Source organism: Platalea leucorodia (genome assembly GCF_965183815.1).
Source record: "Platalea leucorodia genome assembly, chromosome: 8".
In the NCBI taxonomy this organism is placed as follows: Eukaryota; Metazoa; Chordata; class Aves; order Pelecaniformes; family Threskiornithidae; genus Platalea; species Platalea leucorodia.
The window spans coordinates 8,427,832-8,447,496 of record NC_138830.1 but is presented as its reverse complement, the minus strand read 5'-3'; the positions used below and the strand labels follow the sequence as shown (position 1 = coordinate 8,447,496).

At 39.8% G+C, this 19,665-nt stretch overlaps 1 protein-coding gene across 2 annotated transcripts in view; it reads left to right on the top strand.

Moving 5' to 3' along the window:
- The first annotated feature begins 744 nt into the window (after nucleotides 1-744).
- RSRC1 (arginine and serine rich coiled-coil 1) overlaps nucleotides 745-19,665 on the top strand; it is a 175,392-nt gene continuing 156,471 nt past the window's right edge. For both annotated transcript variants that reach the window (XM_082319340.1, XM_082319339.1), the window contains exons 1-3: nucleotides 745-815; nucleotides 8,479-8,673; nucleotides 11,232-11,357. In XM_082319340.1, coding sequence (XP_082175466.1) covers nucleotides 8,486-8,673; nucleotides 11,232-11,357 — 314 coding nt within the window. In that variant the 5' untranslated portion in view covers nucleotides 745-815; nucleotides 8,479-8,485. The remainder of the gene's footprint in view (nucleotides 816-8,478; nucleotides 8,674-11,231; nucleotides 11,358-19,665) is intronic.

Here is a 19,665-nt window from a genome sequence, read left to right as displayed (position 1 = left end):
GGGGGGGATCGGACACCAGGGTCCCGACGGGAACAGACCGGCTGCCGACGGGAAAGACGATCGTCAGCGGCTCTTCCATCCTTACGTTTCGTTTATCCTCACGCAACACTTCGCGATTCCCGTGGCGGGGAGCGTGTGCTCGGAAACTCGCGTTAAACTAACCAAATTCGTCAAAAGACAGAATTAAGCGTAGGGATGAAATCGTTTCGTTGCGTTTCTCGACCTCGCCCGGCGGAGGCTGAGCTCGGCCCGGGACGTGCCCACCCCGCGGCGGGGGCGCTCCCTCCCCCGGGCACAGCCCGGCCCCGGTGCGGTGGCCACGCCGCGGGGGGAGCGCTGCCCCTCCGGCCACGGGGGCAGTTGTCAGGGCCGGCAAACACCGACCCTCGTTAATCGCTTCGAGCCGAAACGAGAAAACCCTCCGCGCCGCTCGCCCCGCGGAGCCCGTCGCCCACGGGGGAGGCGGACGGCAGCGTGCCACGGCGGCGTGCCGGTAAGTCGTTGCGGTGGTCGCCACGCTGCGCCCGCTGCAGACGGCGCGCCTTGGGCTGCTGCAGCCGCCCGTGGGCAGCGGGGAGCCCGACCCCCGGGACCGGCGGTCCCGCGTGGGGCGTGGGGGGCTCGCCCCGCCGCGGCGGCGAGAGCGCCGCATCGATGCCTCGGCGCTCGGCGGCGCTGCCTGGCCGCCTGGATGAGCTCGGCGGTGGCTTGCTGCTGCCTGCCCGCCGCCCAGGAAGGCGCTGAGCTCAAACCGGCAGCCGCGGCCCGGCGGCGCCTCCGCTCCCGCGGCCCGGCCTGGCTGCTCCGCCGCCCAGGTAACGTGGTGGGGCCGGGCGCCGAGCCCACCCCCGGCGGGGACGAGGCAGGGCGCCGCGGGCTGCCGCCGCGGGGGGCCGGGCGCGCCCTGCGGCCTGCTGCCGCTCCCCCGGGCCGCGGCGCGCTGAGGGACGCGGCGGCCCCCGGCCGCGGGCCGGGTCGGGGGGTGGCGGGGCGGGAGCGGTGACCTGGGGCCGGGCCGGGCCTGACCGGTGTTGCCATGACGACGCCGGGGCCTGGCCGCCCCGGGCCGTAGCGGGGCTCCGGGACGGGCTCGGCCGCCGGGTGCTGCGGCTCCAGGCGCGGAAGCGCTGCGGGCTGCTTCCCATCCCGGGCCTCCCGCCCTGGGCCGCGGGGCTCCCGCCGGTGCCGCGCTCGGCTTCCCGGCGGCCGTGCGCTCCGGGGCGCGGGAGGGAACGCCGTGACCGGCCGAGGAGCGGGGGTGTGTGCGATAACGCCGGTCACCAGCGTGCCCGCCTTTCCAGGGGCAGCCTCGCGCTGCCTGTGCGGGCGGAGCAGCGGGCAGCGCCGTGCGCGGGGCGGAGCAGGAGCAGCGCGGCCAAGGCCTTCAGCTGCCGCCGGCAGCGCCCGGCAGCCGGCTGGGGCGCAGAGCGGGGCCCGGCTGTGCTCCGCCCGGCTCCGGTCGGGTTTCCCGCTGCAGACCGGCCCGGAGCACTGGGAACGGCTCTCTCGGTCTGTTTCAAGTCTCTTTTGCCTCCCGCTGTCTACTAGCAGGGCCCAGCTGATGTGAGTAGGGAACACGTAGTGTCTGCAATGGAGGTTACTGTCCCTGGCACCTGCCCTTGGAATCCACCTTATATGTTGATTCATAGGGTGATAAGAGGAAATTATGTACGTAGAACCTTACTTTCCCAGTCCTTGTCTGGGAAAGTGTGGGTAAAGAAGGTATGCGATTTGGTTTCTTCTGTATCTGATGTGCTGTTTCTAGCAGCAGTCCTTTTAGATATTTTCATTTTATATTTCAGCTAAATATAGTTCTGGGTGCTGCTTTTTCAGATATGAATGAAACTTTTTTGAGCAGTTTATCTGTTCTAATGATCTGGGACAAATTTTAAACATGTTATTTTAAGTGGTTTAACCTGATCCTATACGCCGTGAGTGAGGAAGGTATTTAGAACTTGTTTTAAAAGGAATACCAAAAACCGCATCATAACGTTCAGGTAAACATAGTTGGTCTGTAAGCTTATTTTGAAAGTTGGTTACTTGGAAGAAATGCTGATTAATTAATGCCCTCTGTGAACTTACTTGGGTTGATCTAAAATAGGAACGTTTGTAGTTCTTACTGCCGTCAAGTATGGAAAATATAGGTAGATGGTAGAAGGCCAGTTTGTAGAATTAAGAATTATTGAGCAAAAGATGGCTTGTGGAGGCCAGCTCTTAGCAGGTGAGCACCATACTGGGGTTTGAGGCCTTGTTTCGATTCTCCGCTTTGCTGCTGGCGTTCTGGATGACCATGAGTGTGTGACGTCTCCTTGAGCCTAGTTTTTCCCACATTTAACTTTGAAATCTAAAGATTTGAAGCTGAATTAAGGAATACTGTTACTATAAATTGCTCATTCATGATTTTGAATTGAGACAAACTTTCTGCAAGTTCAAAATTAATGATTTTGAAAAATACCACTGATGTAACTGTAAAGAGGACATCCTTTAAGTAACCAGAAGACAGTGTTGTGGTATGTTTGATGTCTGTGGATTCTGGTTCCTGTGGGGGAGATTGTAAGAAAGTGACTGAATTCTTGTGATCCTTTGATCACTTTCTTCTGAGGTGACCAGTTACGGTAGCTGTCTTGGTAGATATGATTCAGGTGTTCCTCCTGTAGTGATCCGGAAACTTGGCAAAGGGAAAGAGGCACCACTGGATAAGTATGTAAAATCAACAACAATAATTCAAGTTGCTGCCCTCTTAAGAACAGCCACCTTACTGTCTTTTCTAATTAAATCTCTTCCTCTACTGAGAGCAATTTTTCTGAATTGTAGAGCGGGGGGTTTCCACATAACTGCAGGCTTGGTGGAGGTACGTACAAAGACACTCCTTGATCTGTACACACAAACTGTCTGAGAGGGACTTCCACCCTCTGCCTGTTTGTGGTTTCCCTTTTTTGGGGAGCAGCGTTGCCATTAGTAATGCTGTGACTCCTACTTATTAGCTAGCGAGCATGTTTGTCGAAGATGTGGCATAAATTTTACTTCAGTTAACCTTGTTTTGTGGCTGAAGCTCAAGTGGCATCTCATCCTGACTTGTTGATTCTCTCCTATAGATGGACTCGTGCAGTTCAGCAGGAAAGAAGGGGATGCTGAGATGGTTGCAGTATATTTTCCATCAATGCTCATAAAATGGGTTAGAATTTCGTAAAAGATCTTGTTTGTAGAGAAGCTACATATACCCTGCAGGTGGTTAGTGATTATTGCAAGTCAGTTATAATCAAAGTCTCTTAGTAACAAACAAACATACATTGTTTGGATTTGATGCTGACCAAATGTGGCGGTTATTTTGTCTTCGTCACTTCTGGCTGACTATGTTAACTAAACATTGTATTGTTTAATTGGATGCTGTGCTCAAGGTGTAGTCTGCTGCAGTAGTGTTTACTGGATAACAGTCTCTAATTAAAAACAACCAAAAGATAATATTTTTTTACAATCTGCAACAGTAAGTACAATAATAATTTGAAACTCAAGCTTGAAAAAATGTATTGCACACTTGAAATGATTCTAAAAATCTATGAAACAAGATTGAACAAGGTCAGATCAATCAATGTATGCTTCTTACTACATTTGAAAGTGTACCTTACTCTTTTTGAATGGGTTTTCTAGAGAAGTCTGTTTGTTTCCTCTGTCATCCATGTTTTCTTTACATTGTTACATGTAGGGTGGGAGGTTAGTGAGCTGTTTGCAGGTGAGCTTGATAGCACTGTTTGTAACTTTGCCAAATATAAATAGTTGGTTTGAAATTTTTGATGTTGGCGTTTCTCTTGGCGAAATGCATGTATGAGAGCGTGCACTTTGTTTTCATTTAAATCAAAGTGTTGCAGCATCAGTTTTCAGAAACAAATAAAAATTAACTATTTAAAAAACAAAGGCCTGGAGACCTGTCTTTCAGGTACTCCAACATGCCCGTGCTCCAAATGGGGACTTAACATTTATCAGGTCCAGCTGTTAGTCATTATATTGAAAAGCTGTTCAATTTCAGACTAATTGCAAACCTTCAAAATGTTGAAGTTCACAGACATTCACTAGAGTCTTCAAAAATACTGAAGTAGCTGATTAATTTGGTGATGCTATGTTCCAGCTCAGGCTTCAGCATGGGTTTCCATGTAGCTGCTGTGGGTCCTCATATCTTGAGACAGCATCTCCTGAATTCTCAGTATTCCTTTGCTGTTTGACCAGAGTAGTTTGATCTAAATTCAGAAGTGGGTGAGGGAATGTGCTAAGAGCAGATGAGAACGACGCAGGGGGAAGGTTGGGGCCGGGTGTGGAAGAGAATGAGCCTCACTGATGTGATGGTCAGGAGACCGTCTCTCCACAAATGCCTGGAATGTCACCCCGGCTCCAAGTTAATCTGAAACTGTTCATTTGCTGTTGGTGCTTGTTAATATGCCTTTCCTTCCTCCTCTTCTCCTCCTAATATTGCTCCATAGTCAGGATAAAAGCCTCTTGTGTCTCGCCGGACACTGAAAGCCATACCTTCCACAGTGCCTACACCTAAAGAGGGGTTAGCAGAAGCATATCTCCCATTGCAAATACATACGGCTTAACACTTCTGTCTGAGAAGTAAGGGTAAGGAGCCTTAAAAATGGGATTGCCCATAGCTGTAAGGGTGAATTCTCTTACGTCACTCCATTAACTCTATGGTAGTTTTTTTTTTTTCTATAGTTTTTGTGGTGGATTTAAAGATTTTGTATGGAAACAGCCAGGTAGGAAAAACCCATGAGATTCAGCATATGATGCTGTGTAATGAGTCTCATTTTTTTCTGTTTGCCTTTTCTTCCCCCCCCATTATTCTGCTAATTAAGGTTCCCTGAGTGATCTTAGTTATCCTCTGCGATCGGTAGGTACGATTGTATAGTCCTGTTTGGAAATGGTATATGGACCACTGCTGACCCACCAGAACAATTCTGTCCATCAGGCCTCAGCTGGTGTGATCAGTCAATGCTGGCAATCCCTTTTCCCAGGTCTGTTCAGGAGTATGGAGGGAGTAGGCGGGGAGAACACTAACCTGCTGTAGGTCTTGATAATTGACTACTCTCAAGTGTTTATAAGAGCCATCTTCGCAGGAAAATGTGTGTCATGTACTGAAGGGATGGTCTAAAGACCCCGTGAAGGATAGTGCCTGTCAGACAAGTTTGTCTGTTGCCTGTGTGTATTTGAGATATCCCTGTAGGAGACAGCTACTAGGACTCAGCTGCACAAGTTGTTCCAGGATCAACAGTCGTCTTCTGGCAACCTCTTTTCCAGTGGAAACTCTAGAACGTGTAGGGCATCAGTCACCCATGTGCCTTTGTCCTGTAGCTCATACGTGGTAAACCCAGTGCTCCTGGAGCTCCTGAGACTCAAGTATGTGCACGTATGCTGCAGGGCTTGTCCCCTAATAGGGAAGGGCCATGGCATGTCGTTCTTCTTTGGTCCTGAAGACACAAAATTGAGATTTACATAATACGTTTCACTAGTTTTATATGCTGCTTAATCCAGTTATATGTCCAAATGGGGAAAAAAGCTGATGGCAAAAAAAGGAAGTTAAACAACAGGCGATATATATATGTTGAAGTGTAATGTGCTGGCTCATAACAATATCCACATCAAGTGGCGAATATCTCGGCAGAAATGTCTTTTGTACTCTTTGTTTCTCTGGTCTCTTTCATTAATCTTGCTGTCATGAGCTGTGGTCTGTGAGCTTTTAACTTAAAATCTGTGTGTTGTAGTTCCATCTTTCAGAGCAGTTCAGCTTATTTTAAATTTGAGATTCAGGTTCATGTTCATTTGAAGATTATTCTATCATTATATATATGAAGAGCTTTATTTTACTCTTCAGTAACTGTTAGTGCCTTGGAGCTCTGTAAATCTGTTAGTACGAGGGGGGAAAGAAATAAAATGACTGCATAAGATGGTGTGTTGATATAAATTGGCATTCCTCTACAGAATTGTAAATTAAAGTCATAGTTCCTTAAATGAGATAAAATAGTCTGTAATGTACTGCCTCTGTCTTTTTCAAAATCTGTGCGGAATAACTGTAGTAAGATGGTCCAAATAACTTCATTTAAAAAAGAAATTCTCTTTCATGGGAGTTCATCCTCCTAAAATTCTGCTGGTTTAGGTGCACAGCGATTTGCTGTTTGAAGTTGAATATTTCAAAACCGCTTTGTTTAGATTGTTAGCTGAAGGACCAATTCTAAAGTGCTGAAAACAGAAACTATTGAGAACTGAAGTACACATACAGAGGGATTTACTGCAGCAAAGCTTAGGAGCGACTAATTTATAGGCAATCCTGGCTGCAGGAGTGGAACCGATAGCTCTGAGTTGCGTACCGAAGGGCCATCTGCAATCCACAGAGATTTGGCTAAATAGGAATGAGTTTATCTAGCTACTGTTTTGATTGTGGCAGTAAGTGAACTCTAGTGAACATCAAAGACAATCCAGATACTTAAGGGACTGCCTTGTATTTTGCATTAAACTACTGTTGGATAAAATATGGAAATTCTCCTTGAAGTAGATGCTGGGTCCAGAACTTGGCGCTTTCCAGGAGGATGTCCCTTTGACTCCTGACTTGTGCTTGCTGTAGCTTCAGCGCCCTGACTCCGGGGGTCTGGCGGTCCTTAGGATGAGCTTCAGCAGCGTGGGAGGAGTGTCTCTCAAACTGACAAGCAAACCTGCATCTCTGGCATAGTCTTCAAATTCTGCCAAGCGCAGCATTGTCTGTATATTTATTGTACTTTGAATGTAGCTACCTGAAAGGCTCCCTCGGGAAAGTTGGTCACTGACTTTGCAAATCCTGTGCCTGCTTGGGTCTTTAGATATATCAGTGTAGGACTTCAGCAAGTATGATTGTGTGCAAAACAGTTTTAGCTGTCTTGGGAACTTGAGGGTGAAAACATAGGTTTAAGAGACTTTGCCTGTGGAACGAAATATGTTTTTTGTTTTTTGTTTTTTTTTTTTTTTTCTCAGTCATGCATTTTGACCGAAAGGCCTAGTGTAATCAAGACTTTTATTTGCATATAAGCCTTTGGTTAATTTAAGCATAAACAGACTTAATAGTGAATTTCTCTTTTGTTCTGTTTTCCATCTCTACTCTGGAGACTGGGGTCTGCTGCCTGCGTGATAAAAGGTGTGAGGAAGGGCAAAAGTTTGTATGCAGAAAATGAACAAGTTCAACCTGTCTATGCTAGAAATATGAGGCCCTGTAATATTTCAGTGTTGGTTAAAGACAGATGATATTGTGGCAAAATATATCTGTGATCTAGCTGTTGATATGAATGTTAAAGAATTATGAGTTCCTGTTTTCCCAGTGCAGAAGTAGCTAGGGAGCCTTGAAATAACTGTTTGTTCTTGGGATGAGGGGCTGTTACTAACTGCCATTAGCTGAAGTGTGTGTGAAGAGGGGTCTTGAAGTCTTGGGTGGATAGAGCTGATACTGCTGGGACAGAAAAACAGTTTTAAAGCAGTATGCGCTTTTTCCAGTATGAACAGTCAAGAAATACAACATTTCTTTACTTGTGAAGCAATGAAACTGATCTCTTAGAAGTTCCAAATTAAGATGATAGTCTCTGCGACAAGTAAATGAATGGCGGGGTTTCCCACCTCCCATTTTTTTTTTTTTCAAATCTGTTATCAAAGTCTGTAAACTTTGTCCAAGTAAACACACTGGCAATCAGGAAACATTTCTGAAATTTAGTACTTATATGTCTGATTTTGGAATAAAGTAGTTTAAAGTTGAGTGAATCTAAACTGAGAACACAAGTCAACCTAACTGTAGTTTAATTTAAAAATAACTTCCTAGAATATTTTTCTCAATGCATGTTTTAATTCTGACAAGTAGGACAAAAATATACATTATTTTAATTGCACAACCTAAAAACACATGAAGTGAGTCACATCAGTAGCTGAAATCAATAACTGTATTCTATTGATTGTGTAAGTATTATGGATCTTTGTTTATAACTGTAAATTAAACATATTAAAGATGCTGTACTACTGACTGCGTAGCATCTTAAAGTGACATACCAGATATTAGAAGTGTCTTCTACATTACTCCCCAAATTCCTGAAAAATTAATATCCAAGGCAAAAATGTAAAAATAAGGTAAAATGAAAATATGTTCTGATGTATAAATGATTTTATCAGTGCATTTATCTCTGTAAATGGTTGTGAAATACCTTGTGAAAATTTACAACAAATATTTGATACTATAATAAATTAATTCAAATTTGCTGACAGTGTAAATTTCAAGTTACTTAGTAACATGAATTTGTTGACATATTAAAATCTTGATTTTTCTTTTTGCATGCAAACCAAATTTTCTATGCACATAACTTTTTAAAAATAGTATAATGATATGTTTATATATGCATACACACTATTTTTTTTATACATACAACAATGTAATGTAGACATGAGACTTTCTTACAGTTTAGAATTTCTGTTTTTATATAGTTTAAAAATGGGACGTCGCTCCTCGGACACAGAAGAAGAGAACAGAAGCAGAAGGAAAAAGAAACACCGCAGGCGTTCGTCTTCGAGTAGCTCCTCAGACAGCAGAACATACAACCGTAAAAAATCTGGAAGGAAATCAAGGTCAAGGTCACGGTCTCGAGATCTCCAGTCTCGTTCACATTCTTATGAGAAAAGGTGCATTTATAGTAATTTACTGTCTGTTGCAGTTGTTTATAAATAGGGCTCTTTCATATTATGGTACAAAGCTAGAAGTGTTTGAATCCAATGTGTAGTCAGTTCTAGGTTGGAATTTTATAGCGGAGTTTGCTCTGAATCTTGGAAGATATGATAATATTTTTTCTTATATTTAAAGAAAAAACCAAAACCACCATCAAAATACCAGAACACCTTCCCCTCTTCCAAGAATATGAAACCAGTGTATATGCAAATCCAAAAGTAACTTCCTTATTAAAAGAAACAAAAACTAACCAACTAAAATAACTTTTTCTTTCTCCTCCTTCTGAATAATGAATTGCTGATCTCTTTTTTTGAAATATAATAGTTCATGTATTAACGCCAGTTTGAAAAGTAGTTTCATTGAACTAGTTACAGGCTATTCTGTGTTACTTTTTTCTGTTGTAATAAACCAAGTAGGTCTTTCCAGACAAGGTAGACTTTCTCAATAGAAAGACTTGGGATGATTTTACAGTAGGTCTATATGTTTGCTATAACAGCTTGTTTTCACCATTATTCTTGCTATTTTTTATGCGTACAGAATAGAGTAGTCAGCCAGGTGTCTAGAACACAGATCATGTGGCTGTATCTACCAATTTTTTCTTGATGTAACACTGTAATTCCTTCATCAGTGGCCCCTTTCAGTACCGGGCCTTTTTAGATATCCTGGGTATCTCTCAGTCTGACTTACGGTGATCCTGGAGTCAAACTGAACAGGTGGTGGTCAAGTTATTAATAAGCGGAGCTCGAAAATACTCATTGTGTCTAGCTGCACTGTAAATATATTAGAAACTGCTCCTGACAAACCTTTCTTTAGCTGGCAGAAGAGTGTGTCAATGAGGGGCAAGTTGGCTGCTTGTGGGGGCTTTCTTATTTGTTTATTTCCATCCCCCCTTTCTTCTGTTCCTGCTTAGCATCTACATACAGCCCTTAGGGGACACAGTGAGATGACATGGGCTTCGATGCCAACAATATGCTGATGACATGCAGCTTTATGAATCTCTTTAGTCCAGTGCAGGCATGGCTATCTCGCAGATAAAAACAGAGCTTGAAGGGAGATTAGAGCCTGGACGAAGACCAGTTGACTTAAATTGAATCCGGAAAAGACGAAAGTGTCTGCTTTCAGGATCTAGTTGGCACCTTTGGTTTGCCCTTAGTTTAGGACATTTGCTCCTGGCAGTTAAGTCACTATTACATGCTGGGGTCCTGCTGGATTTATCCCTGGCCCTTAGGAATCAAAAGCAGCAGTGTTGTGGTTTAACCCCAGCCAGCAAGTAATCTCTAAGATTACTGTTCTTCATCTTCCTTTAGCAGGAACGTTGCATTCCTTTCTCAGGTGAAGACCTGTTCTGTAGTAGTTAACCTATATATCTTTTCCAGTTTGTACTACTGCAACACTACTTGTACATAATACAGCACATATCACATTGAGTATATCCTGAATTACAGAAATGTTTCTTATGTGGTGTTATATTTTAATATTACTAAAACGTAATAAAGGCCAAAAATATCGAGGTTCTCATAAGGATTGTAATTGTTATTTGGTTAGCTGTCGGGGGAGACGGATATCGAGAGGAAACCTTACAAAAGATTAAGAATTGGAAAGTATTCCTCCCATCAGTTTTGGGGTTGGTTGGTTTAATTTATGTATTTAGTATGTATTCTTTCACCTTTCTCCTATGTGTATAAGAATTTATTCTTTGAATAAATGAAGTGGGGAGGTTGGGAGGGAGAGGGAAGGGAAGACAGCATTCTGACTCCTGACTGAACTCGGGAGAAAACTTCCAAGCTCAGGTGGAATAAATTAATATTGATTATTTGATTACTAATTGTACTTAAAAAAAGGGTGGGGGAACTGTCTACATCAAAGCAGGGAAAGTTGACGTAATACATCTGTAAATTTATATATAGAGAGATACATAAAGTATTTTTAGGTGTACATAATTTAAAATGCATTTTTATGTTTACATTTTATGAATGTACATAGTATGTCTGGAAATAATTGCATAGAGCAGCAATGCAGAAATGAACATTTTATGGTTTTCATTTTTAGCGCTGGAGTTGTAGTCCTTATCCCATATGGTGTATTTCTGTGTAAATCCTCCTGAGAACGTAGGTCTAAATGTTTCTTTAACCTTAGATTTGGCAAAGAGGCAGTGAGTTCCAATGAGTTGGTCATGGGACTAAACACCATTGCGAGCTGGGTTGTGTTCCTGGCTTTGCCCTTGAGGTATTGCATGATTTGGGGCAAATCAGTTAACTTCCGTTTCTCCTCCTGCCCTTTTTCTGTCTTGAGATGTATATTTTTAGAATGTAAGTTCTTTAAGACAAGCATTGCCCATGTGTATGTGAATTACTTATTACAGTGTAGTAGTGGTATTTGAGGCTTCTACAACATGTTATAATACAAAAAACACAGGTTTGTATGTCCCTTTTAAGTAAACTGTTAGGTTTTTTCTTCCTGTTTGGTTGGTTTTTTTTAGAAGCAGTAGAATACTAATAGCATGGTTTTGTTTTAGACGCAGACACAGATCAAGCAGTAGTTCTTCATATGGTTCTAGAAGAAAACGCAGTCGTAGCCGATCGAGGGGCAGAGGCAAGTCCTACAGGTCTCAAAGATCGAGATCAAAAAGTAGAACAAGAAGGTAAGACTCTTTTCTAGGAAAAAGAATTATTATTTCTACTGTAAAAACATTCATTTAAAATCTCCATATAGTTACTGAGTTTGGAATATACCAGAAAAAATGGTTGCAAGTGATCATCTAAACTACATGTCACTTGAAACTCTTCCTAATTTGAAATCTCCATACTCTGCCTTTGATGTACTAAATCTTTAAATTACACTGGTGGAACAGTTGGTTTTGAAGATGTTATATATTTTTGTGTTTGACCAAGTGCAGAAAACATTAATAAATCACCTTGGTTTAACTGTAATAATCTGAAAACTTCTTGTGGATTTTTTTGATTACTGATTTCCGTAACTCCCATGCATAATGTTGGCTCCCTGAAGATCAGACTAAACTGTTATTTTCTCATCTGTATTTCCCTTGGAAAGAGAGGAGTATTTAGTTATGAAAATTTTTCTTACTATTTAGAGAGATCTATGGTGCTGAAATTTTTGATAAATTGGATTGTGACAAATGGATGTTTTCAATAATAAATGTAATTTAAATATTTAAATCTTAATCAGATGTTGCAATTTGTATTATAAAATCTGCTTCCTACTTTTGTAATTAAAAGAAGCTCATTTTTTGTGTGTGTGTGTTTTTCAATTAAAAAGTTGAAATAAAGTTTATCCCTGGATATCAGAATTACTGTTAGCATTTTCTATTGAATTTAAATTAATTATTGAGTGTATCAGGCAGATCAAAGCTTTTTTTGGTATGTGTTTACAGATCTTCAGCCAGGTAATTTTGTGTACCTGTACCAAGCATGTAGTAAAACATGTCATTTTCATTTACCAAATCAGTAGAGCTGTTGCCTCTAAATGTTGAAAAATTGTTGTTGAAAGATGTGAATGTTTTGCTTTCTCTTATTTGTATTCTCTCATGACTTATTCACAGCTGTTCATTAGAATAGTTGCCTGGACACTTATTGCTACCGTGCCTTTGTAGTAGCAATTTGGTTATTTAAACTGTCTGGTCTCTCTTTGAGTATACTTACCATCTGAGCTGTAGAGCCCAGATAAGCTACTGTGCTGTGTGTAGAAATATTCCTGTGAATATCCACTGTTTTGCTAACAAAATCAGTTTTAAAACAATGAGATGTCAAAAGAATAAGGTGAAAATGAAGGTGTTTTTCAGTATGTCAGATACTCAGTATTAGGAAATATGATAACCTGATTTAAACATCTCTGTTTTATTGTAATAAGTATAAATTGCAGATCTCATTAGACCTAGTCTAATAGTCATCTTTTCCAAGGGGTTTACTGATGTTAATTGTCATTGCAATATATGGAAATTAGGCACCTAAAACTTTAAAAATATGACAGCTGTTTATTTCTTTTTGTGTTAAGAAATATTGTGTATCAAATATTTTATGTATAAAATATACTAGCTTTTCAGTACTATAGCTATGAAGGTATAGCTGCAGGTCACTTTAAATGATATTACTAGTCACAGACATGGTTCTTCAGGGAAAATATTTGTAAATAACATCCTAAATTATAACAGAAGTGTTTTGGCATGTTAAAAGCATAAAACTAAAATGTTAAAAGCATAAAACTAAAACCAACAGGACACATTGAATCCTTTATTGTAGTTTTTTTCCAAGTCTGCTCTCTGCTGTAATGTTACACTGGGAAGCCATGGATTAATCTTATTTCTGGAGTAGAGTTAAATAGGTTGCAGAAAGCTGCTACTAGAGGCCTGTGTTTTCCCTGTTTGTTAGCGTTGAGGCAGCCGCAGCAATGCTAAGTAATTCCTTTCTTTGCTATCTCAAAATCTGTCTTGTGCACTTGATCGGAGGTATGCACAGCTTTCCTGAGAGGACTGAGTACACTATGATTCTTCAGGCTGGAAAACAGATTGTGGGGGAAAGAGGGAATATGATGGAGGGGTATTTAAAAAAAAACCCAAAGAATAACGGTGTGAAAAGATGCTTATGGAATGAGTGTTTCCTATCTCCTCCAGTGCAAGACCTGGGGCAGGCATGAAGTGAACGAAGTCAGCTGGTGGCAGATTCTAGTCAAACAAAAGGAGATGGTACTTCTGTATCTCATAATTAAGCTGTGGAAGCCCTTGCTGGTGGAGATTGTGGATACCAGAAGTTGAAATGAATTAAAAAAGCAGTCAGACAAGAAAAATCCATTCAAAGCTGTTAAATGTGAAGAGGTGATATTTGTCTTAGGAAATGTATGTATTTGTAGTGCTGAAGTGGAATTTTCATAAGAATTTGGCATCTGTAATTTGTTAATTTTTTTGCTTTGGGGCGGGGCAGCTGATTTTCATATGACTTGTAAAGGTAAGTACTGAAGAAAACACTTATGTAAACTAGGTAATAAAATGACCAGAAGTAACTCAGCCAGGCACCTGGTGTTAACGTAGTAAAGAGTGTGTGCTACCTGCTAAAGTATTCCTGTTGATCGCCAACTTCTGAATTGCCAGTGGCAGGGAGTAAAAATCTACTGACCCACCCGAAAAGCAGCAATATGAGATACAGCAACGAAGTGAAGATCATCTCTGTGCTGCTTGGATTTGTAACGTTGCGGCTGCACCTTCAGAGTACCACCTTTAGGACTTGAGCAACTGTGATTCCCCCCCCCAGTGGAAATGGGACTGACACTAGAAAACTAGTTTCATATTGGAAGTTAAGATCCATTACATGGTATCTTTAAATCACTGGATTTGTTTTTAGTATAAGCCATGCAGATGGCACAAATTCTGTATCCCATAATGTCTTTTCTCCCCACAGTCCCCCGTCAAATTAAGATATTTTGTTTTTCAAGGTAGTGAAAGTGCCAATAAAAGTATATGTGGCTGCAATGTAATTTTTTTTAGTAACTTCTCTAACATAGGTGTTTTATTTGAGTGTTTGATTTACAGAGCTCTGACTGTGTAAAATACTGAAATATCAAGTTTTAATTTGAAAAGTTAGATTTTTATAATGACATGTTTTAAAAATATTTTGAGTAAGTATTGTTTGTAACCTAAAATGATTTTTTTTGTACTTTATTTTAGAAGATAAGAAAACTTGTGCATATTATAACTATTTTATTTTAGATGCATTTTTTAGAGTCAAAAAAGTGGGGCTTCCGAGTAATGCTATAAATTTAAAGCTGTCCTACAGCAAGATAGTACAATGCAAATATGACTTAATAAGATCACAAACTGAATTTCAGCAAAACAACCAAGATTTACATTAAATTAGGAATTTTAAAACCGATTTAGTTTGTTTTACTGAGCATTTGCTTAATAACATTTCGCCTTCTTGCAATCTTTTTAAAGACAATAATTCGTCTGTGAAATGCAGGCACATCCTCAGTAGAAAAATTGAAAGCAACAGCTCACTTTCTGAAACCACACATATAGTGATATAAAGAAATATTTCAGCTCTACGAAATTTAATAAATCATCCCATTTCCTAATTTGATCATATTAGATGCTGATGTGGAAGAAGCATTTCAAATACCATCTCCTCATTAATATACATCAGTCTGGGGAATAGAATGGAATACTTATGCAGAGATGTCACAGTTACTGTTTCTTAGTTTACTAAGTGGAACAGGTTGATGTGATACTGGGTGCTATTTGTCAATGTCTTGCTAAAATGGTTTGGGTCGAGTTATGGAGTCCAGAAAGACGGCGGCTGATAAATCAAAAGTGGATTGAGTGGACAGGAGGCAGTGATTGATACTGTGACAGGATATGAAGAAAGGAATCTTGATACAAGCATGCATGATATTGAATATGAGAAGGAAAATGGCCCTGGAGTATGGATATTATTCAAGGAAATGAGAATAATAATATCATCTTGAAATTATTGCTGGGTGAAGATTAGGATAGTTCTTATTAGAATATTATGCTTCTCTGGAATGGAGAAACTCAGATTTCATCTAATTTCTATGTGGATAGAGTATCGTTAATATTTTTAGAGTTTTCACTGCAATTGTTCTGCAAGTTAATAGTATATGAAAATACTTTACTTCAGAACTTGTAACGCAAATCTTTTAATTCATGTACCTTTAAATAGAATTAACCAAACGATGTTAACCTTTATTCCTTGGTTTCATACAATTCTGTGATTATGGAGTATTTCACTATAATTGCCTTTAAATATGCAAGTTTGTTTTTATTGTCTGCCAAGTGTTTTTGGCTTTTCCCTTTACATTAAACTGAAAACTGCTGCCTTGAAATATCTTTAACACAGTTCAACTTAAAGATTGGCACAATAACAGCTACTCCATCTATCCATATCTACGAAGAGAAAATATCGTGTGTGTAAAGTAATGCTGTTTGTAGAATTGATGCCTGTCACTGAAGGAAGTGTTTGATCAGTGTGTTGGTTTTTTTTCCTGTGTGTGTGGATACATGGTTACATCTTATTTCTTTACCATTCTTCCAGTCTAATTGATTTCATATTTAAATGTGTGTGTCTTATTGCAGTCCAGCGACAGGGCGACCTACTTATGGATGGCTTTGGAATAGACTTGGTTTTGGTATCAAAAAGCAGCTTGTTGACTGAAGTTGCCATTATCCTAGCAATGTAAACTAGAATTAACTTACGTTCAACCCTCATAGCTTGCCAGAATTCTTCGTGTTTAGCACTTATAGTTTGTAATATTTAAAAATAGAGTCCTCTAGTCATGCAGAGAAGTGCAATGTGAAAAGGGTCATTAAATAAATAATAGTAAACCCCGACTAATTTCTTTAAAATAGTGCTGTGTTGGCATGCATACTGGATAGTCAGGTTCACAAATTCAGTGATCTCTAAAGATAGTGTAATTTGCATTGCCTGGTTTATGACACACAGTGGTGATGGAATTACAAGAAAAGAATTCCCCACCACCCCTTTCTAGATGCATTTTCAACACCGCTGCTTCAAACACCAATGCAATACTAGACAATGCTTACCCTGAAGTCAGAGATTCTTGCCATTGGGTTTGATCTGTTTTCAAAAAGGTCATAGCTTCATTCAGATACTTATTCATGCTGGGGCAAGCTGTAAATCCTCGCTGTGTATCAGTTGTTTACCTGTGTTCTTTATAGCGTGCCACTGCATAGGGAAGATTTTAAGCTTTTTGCAGGTTTCAGTTTTTAGTACTGGCAAGGGTCAGTCATCTTTTGCCTGAGGGTTTTTTTGGTCTTTGAGAATTTCCTTTTTTAATATCTTCTTAAAAATAAATCCAAACCATTGCTAGGAAATATTTTGGTTAAGAGTCGATATTGCATGGTGAAATGTTGCTTGTAAGACTTTTCAAAGGTATAAACAGTGTTATCATTGAATGCCTTTGCGTTTGCATTACTTGGAATGGTCATTAGGAATGGGTCTGTCTTCCGGTAGTCTCTCTTTTTTCCATGCGTCTTATTATTTTAGTGTAGTAGTATTGATGTGTTAGGGTCTTTCTGAATTAAACCCCTGGCCTATCAGATCTTGCAGCTGTTAACAAGTGTTGGATCAAGACATAATCTATACTAACTTGGGTTCAAACCTTCCTTTTAGTTGCAGACTCTATCTGTCTTTTCTGGTTAGCACACAGTAATGGATAGTTTCTAATAAATTACAATGTAGAGTTTTAACTGTGAACAACTTCAGGAAGAATTTTCTAGAACAGCATTGTCCTGAAAAGAAAATAAAGGTTCTTAGGAGAGAGGAAGATAAAAGGGATGTGCATTTTGACAGACATTAATGTCGGCAGCAATGTGTAATAGAAGAGATAATGGCAGATAAACAAAGAGCAAAATTGTGAGGGGCCTTGCAAATCAGACCAGAGTTTATGGAGGAACAGGAGGAGGTAGAGGAGAGATTAATTTTAAAAAAAAAAGAGAGAGAGAGAGAGAATGGAATGGCTCAAGTAGTGGGCAAAGATCATCACACAAATAAGATGAATTGCAGTTGTGTGGACTTAGAAGACATTTTTATGAATGTTGTGAAGAAATGCTAAATTTAAATATGATAGAGCTGTATGGATTACAGCTGAAGTTGGTTTTGGTTGCGTAGAGGTCTTGCCTATGGGAATAAACATTAACGTAGGTGATGTTAGCTGTTCTGGGGAAAAGGAAAGGTTTAGGGAAGAAAGTGAAGGTTTTCTGGATTGACCATCCTACAGACATCAGACAGTGAGTTTTCTGATGGGAAGGAGACGGAAGGAATTAGGAACTGAAGTTTGAGTAACAATAGCAGTATTGACTGAGAGCAGTGAGGTAGCTAGGAGGGAAGGGAGGGGGTACAAACATGGCTCTTTCTCTGTGTATCTGCTCTAAGAAACAAGACATGATAAGACACCTGTGAAGAACAAGGTTGGGCACACATTGTCAGGCAGTGTTGAAAAGCTGTCTTAATCTATAAAAATGCTTTGGAAATAACTTCTTTGGAAATGGATCCAAGAATTTTCCAAAGAGAAGCAGATAAAAGTTCTATAAGAAATCAAGCAATGCTATTTAATCAGAATATTTCTTTTGAAATATTTCATTACTTCTTTTTTTGCTTGGTAGTAGCTACTGGAGTTACTATTCTTTTCAAGTTTTGATGTGCTGCCTAGGACATTTTTTCTTCTGTCCTTACTACACAAATCAACACACTCACATGCAACTAGCTGTACAGACCCACATAATTATGTAAGGAATCAGTGTAAATATTACATGGTTGTCTTTCTTCTTTCTGGTGGGAAAGGGGCAGTTTGGAGTCTTTAGTCCATTAGAACGTATATTTAATTATGATATTGTAGCATTTCTGTCATTAAACTTCAAATAAAAGCTTGGGGCAGGGAAGAACTAGTGAAATTCAGATTACTGAGTTTGCTCATGTGATCTTTAGTTTTTCTGTGGATGTTAACATCAGATCATATTTCTTCTTTTTCCCATAATAAATCAAAACCTGCAGTTTTTATTTAGGATCTTGTTGCGTTACAGGTTGTATCACCAATAGTCTCTAAAAAGTATATATATATATTTTTTTTTTTTTAGCTATAACAACTGACTTTTTTCAAAAGGAACTTAACAGTTTGTCTACATGAGTGTACTGGAAAAAATACAGGGGTGAAGCAGTATCACTGAAGATATCCTAGAGCAATAACCCGTCAATGAGCACATTACTGAGATCTAATTGACCACTTTGGGAAATTAAACTTCATAAGGCAATGCCAAGGGCTCTTAAGTTATCAATAAGGCCAGATAGCTGCTAGTGACAGTTGCTTTGATGCCTTTCATTGGTATTAAAAAAGAAAAAGCCTTAAAAAGATATAAATGCATGTGCTGTTCATTTAGAGCTAAGTATTGAGTCTAATTACATGTAAACTTTTTTTTCTAAAGCAGTCCAGGTGTTATGTACGCAGAATGTGTTTTAAGTATAGCTTCTTATTTTTCTAAAACCTTTTATTTCTCCCTTTAGGAAAGGGTGTATTTGCAGATTGGTGTTTTTTTGTTTGTGGTTTGTTTTTTTTAATGCTTCAGTTTTCTGTTTGGGAAAAGGTACTCAAGAAGACAAGAAGAAGAATATGATTCCCCTTAGTGGAGAATTGGCTTTTTGATTTTGATGTGTCTACATTCTAAACTACTAAGTATTTTTACTTTTTTTTTAATCCTCTCTTTCTCTGCTACCAAAGCTCTGGCCATGAAATAGAATCTATTATTTTTTGCTGCAGAGATCATGTTTCTAGAGGCAGCTATGTGAAGCAACATATAGCAGATGTCTTAAAGATGCATTGGTAATATAAGACCGTCATTGTTTACTATGTAAATTGCTGCTGTTTCCAGAATGTGATTATCAAAATGTGAAACACAAAATTGTAGAAGTTGGTAGAAATGTTTTACTGTTTACTTTATTCTCATCTTTCATTCTTTCTAATTCTAATAACATATGACAGTAACAGTATCTAGTTTAAAAAGATGCAGGCGAAAAAACATGTATTTTTGCTGCATAAGTGTTTTACCGTATCTTTTCTACAGGAATCATCAGAATGTAAAAAAAACCCTAGCAAGAGTAACAGTTACCCTGTAACAATAGAATACAAGTAGCTGTCAACCCTGTGTATTTCAAAAATTCAACCTGAATTTTGTTGAATGTACCGAAGTCAACCTTGCTGAAGGTGTATGTGCCAGAGTTAAGATTACATGTACAACCCTAAGCCAGCTTCCCTGTTCACGATAGTTTTAATGATGGATTACTGTTTCTTCCGCAGATTCCTTGCCACATTTACTTTATGTATTAATAGTTTGGTTACTATAGTTCTTCTCAATTATCTTTGTATATTACTCTTGTGTTATTTTATTCAACTTACATGAGGGGCAGTTATAA